Source organism: Sinocyclocheilus rhinocerous, unplaced genomic scaffold (assembly GCF_001515625.1).
Source record: "Sinocyclocheilus rhinocerous isolate Xijiao unplaced genomic scaffold, SAMN03320098_v1.1 scaffold6216, whole genome shotgun sequence".
Lineage (NCBI taxonomy): Eukaryota > Metazoa > Chordata > Actinopteri > Cypriniformes > Cyprinidae > Sinocyclocheilus > Sinocyclocheilus rhinocerous.
This window is the reverse complement of record NW_015630332.1, coordinates 38,696-42,200: the sequence shown is the minus strand read 5'-3', so window position 1 is coordinate 42,200 and position 3,505 is coordinate 38,696. Positions and strand designations below refer to the sequence as shown.

Here is a 3,505-nt window from a genome sequence, read left to right as displayed (position 1 = left end):
TATATATATATATATATATATATATATATATAATTAAATAAATTAAATAATACAATTAAATAAATGTTTTTTTAAAGAACTGGGGTTTTCAAACAGTGTGGTCTCCAGTGTTGGGGAAAGTTACTTTTAAAAGTAATGCGTTACAATATTGCTTTACTCCATGAAAAAGTAACTAATTGCATTACTTAGTTACTTTTTATGCAAATTAAGGCATTATGTTACTTTTGCGTTACTTTTTGTCATCTGGGCTGGGCTTGCTTATTTATTTTTATTTTTTAAAATAAAAACCCAAAAGTTACTTAAAACTAAAATAAAAAGTAAATTAAAGCTAAACAGAAATATATATAAAAAAAATATATATTAAAATGACAAAAGCACATCACTATCGGTTATCTGTGTTATATTAACTAAAACTATTACAAACCATTTTCAGCAATTGAAATAAAGCTTGAATACAAAATATAAATATTAGATAAAAGACTTAAACTAAAATAAAAAGTAAATTAATGCTAAATAGAAAGATTTTTTAAAAATGAATAAAAATGACAAAATTGGTTATCAGTGTTATTATTAAAAATGAAACAATTAAAAATAATTTTCAGTAATTGAAATAAAGCTGAAATAAAATGAAAAATAAAATGTAAATATTAGATGAAAAATTTAAAAACTAAAACGTACTTCAAAAATTTTAAAAATTTGAAATTTAAAAAATTTGAAATGTTGCTTTGGCAGTTAACTGAAATAATTTGAAATTGAATGACTGAAACAAAAATTAAACAATAAAAATAAAAGAAATGAGAAATAAAAAATAAGATCTAAAAATAAATTAAAGCTAAATAGAAATATAAAAAAACTAATGAAAATGACAAAAGCACAACAAAATGTAAAATGTAAAATTTAAAAATCAAAGCAAATTCAAAATATTAATAAATAAATAAATAATATAGTAGTTTATGAATAATACTACAATAACACTGGTTAACGTCATCTCTAGTCTCTGGTTGTTTGGGAAGGCAAATAAAACCAGGGAAAAATACACATGAAATAACTTAGTGCACCTTTCATTATGAGATATAAATTGTATTGTATGTGTTCTGTCTATTGAAATGTGCATTTTTCATTTATAGGTTTTGCATGAAACGTTCCCCAAACACACGTTCTTAATAAACGGCCTGATTCAGGGAGTGAAGGTACGTGATGTGATGTGGATGCAGTGGACTGGTTAGTTCGTCTGTGTTGGTTTTATTGTCACAGTGATGTTTCTGCTTTGGTTCGTCAGGGTCTGCTGTCGTTTATGAGCGCTCCGTTAATTGGCGCTCTGTCAGACGTGTGGGGCAGACAATATAATATTTTACATAACAATTATTAACATTATACAGTTAACAATTATGATTGTGTAATATTTAGTAAAATATTTGTAATAATTATTTCTTTATACTTACAAAACTGTTATAAAATATTATATATATATATATATATATATATAGATAGCTAGAAATGGGTAATGTTATAATTATGATTGTACATGTAATATAATGTTTCACACACATATACATAACAAATTATTTTTATACTAAAAAATGTTATAAAATTACATATGTATTAAGTGAATGAATAATATTAATAATTTTAATGTAATTATTTAGTGTTAAGAATTATGATGATATAATATTTAATACAATATTTGTAACCTTTTCTTTCTTAATACTTATAAAATTACAGAAATAACATATGTGTGTGTATGTATGGGTGTAATTTAATAAATATATGATGTTAGTAATTTAAATATTTAATATCATATTTTTTAGTTATACTCAACTTTGATTGTCCGACCAGTAGTGATGTGGTTGAAATGTTTTATCCAATAATCACAAATCAACTGAAAAATGTATATAAACTCAGTGTAAAATGTTTAGGGAGCTCTGTTCTTAAATCAACATGTTTTCTCATGTTTCACTTGTTTTTAGGTGGTACTTCGCCATGATATCGGTGTCTGGCGCTTTTTCCGTCACTTTCTCCGTAATCTTCGCATACATCGCAGACGTTACGGATGTGCGCGAGAGGAGTACGGCGTATGGACTCGTAAGCGGCTCTTTTATTAAATATAAAATGCATTTTGGACTGATCTCAGAATCTCAGTGAGGCTGTTTTAGGATATTTCTGTTTCCAAGGTTCTTCTGCATGACCTGGATTCAGTGGCCTTGACCCAGCTGGATAGAAGAGTTGTATTTCTATCTGCTTCCAGGTTTCTGCCACGTTCGCAGCGAGTCTGGTCACCAGCCCGGCCATCGGCGCGTACCTGTCAGCCAGCTACGGAGATAATCTGGTGGTGCTGCTGGCGACTCTCATCGCTCTGGCCGACATCTGCTTCATTCTGCTGGCTGTCCCAGAGTCACTGCCCAACAAGATGAGGCTCAACACATGGGGAGTGCCCATCTCCTGGGAGCAGGCCGACCCGTTCGCTGTAAGGATTTAAAGGAGGATTTTACAATATATTTTTTATTATTATGATTAGTGGTCGACCGATATTGGTTTTTTGACAGCCGATGCCGATATATTGGAAAGCAGGGTGGCCGATATAATTGTATTTATTTTAATTAATATTTAAGAAATTTAAAATCATTTGAAAATGGATTAAAAAATAAATTTGTAGAATAACCATACTTATACTTTAGATGACATAGTATTTTTCACAAATAAATAAATATTAAATATAAATATAATTAAAAAGGAAGTAAACACTGTAACCAACAGGGTACTCAGTATTCTGGGAAGTTTGTGTGCATTGAGAATCATATTTTTTCAAATAAAGCAAGGGTGTAACACATTTTGCATACAGCACACAGAGAAAATGACATGAATATGACTGGGCAAATGCATAAAGCGCAGCATAAATTGTAGTTGTTAAATAAAAATGTCATTCATATCAATTCATGCATCACCTAATTTCATGGTAACATATAAGCCTGGCCTACAGAAAAGGACATTTATGTTTAATCTATCTAATAGTGTGTTGGTCATACTATACAATGATTTATAGCTCATAAAGAGCTTTAAAAAATAATTGCATATTAAATCGCAATCGCAATATTGGTAAAAAAAATCGCAATTAGATTATTTTCCAAAATCGTTCAGCCCTACGGCCGATGCCGATATTTAAAAAATGCCAAATATCGGCCGATATATCGGTCGACCACTAATTATGATATGCACACTACCAGTCAAAAGTTTTTGCAAAGTAAGATTTTTAATGTTTTTTTTTAAAGGATTTTAAAATTATTTGATCCAAAATACAGCAAAAGCAGTTATATTGTGAAATATTTTTACTATTTAAAATAACTGCTTTCTATTTTAATATATTTTAAAGGGGTCATATGATGCTGCTAAAAAGAACATTATTTTGTGTATTTGGTATAATGAAATGTGTTTATGCGGTTTAAAGTTCAAAAAACACATTATTTTCCACATACTGTACATTATTGTTTCTCCTCTATGCCCCGCCTTT

General features: G+C 29.0%; 1 protein-coding gene across 1 annotated transcript in view; it reads left to right on the top strand.

Annotated features, from left to right (window-relative positions):
- The window catches only part of LOC107740047 (hippocampus abundant transcript 1 protein-like), a 13,106-nt gene that overhangs the window by 1,880 nt on the left and 7,721 nt on the right, over positions 1-3,505 (top strand). Inside the window, exons 3-6 of the mRNA XM_016552323.1 lie at positions 1,128-1,190; positions 1,280-1,341; positions 1,968-2,082; positions 2,246-2,464. Coding sequence (XP_016407809.1) covers positions 1,128-1,190; positions 1,280-1,341; positions 1,968-2,082; positions 2,246-2,464 — 459 coding nt within the window. The remainder of the gene's footprint in view (positions 1-1,127; positions 1,191-1,279; positions 1,342-1,967; positions 2,083-2,245; positions 2,465-3,505) is intronic.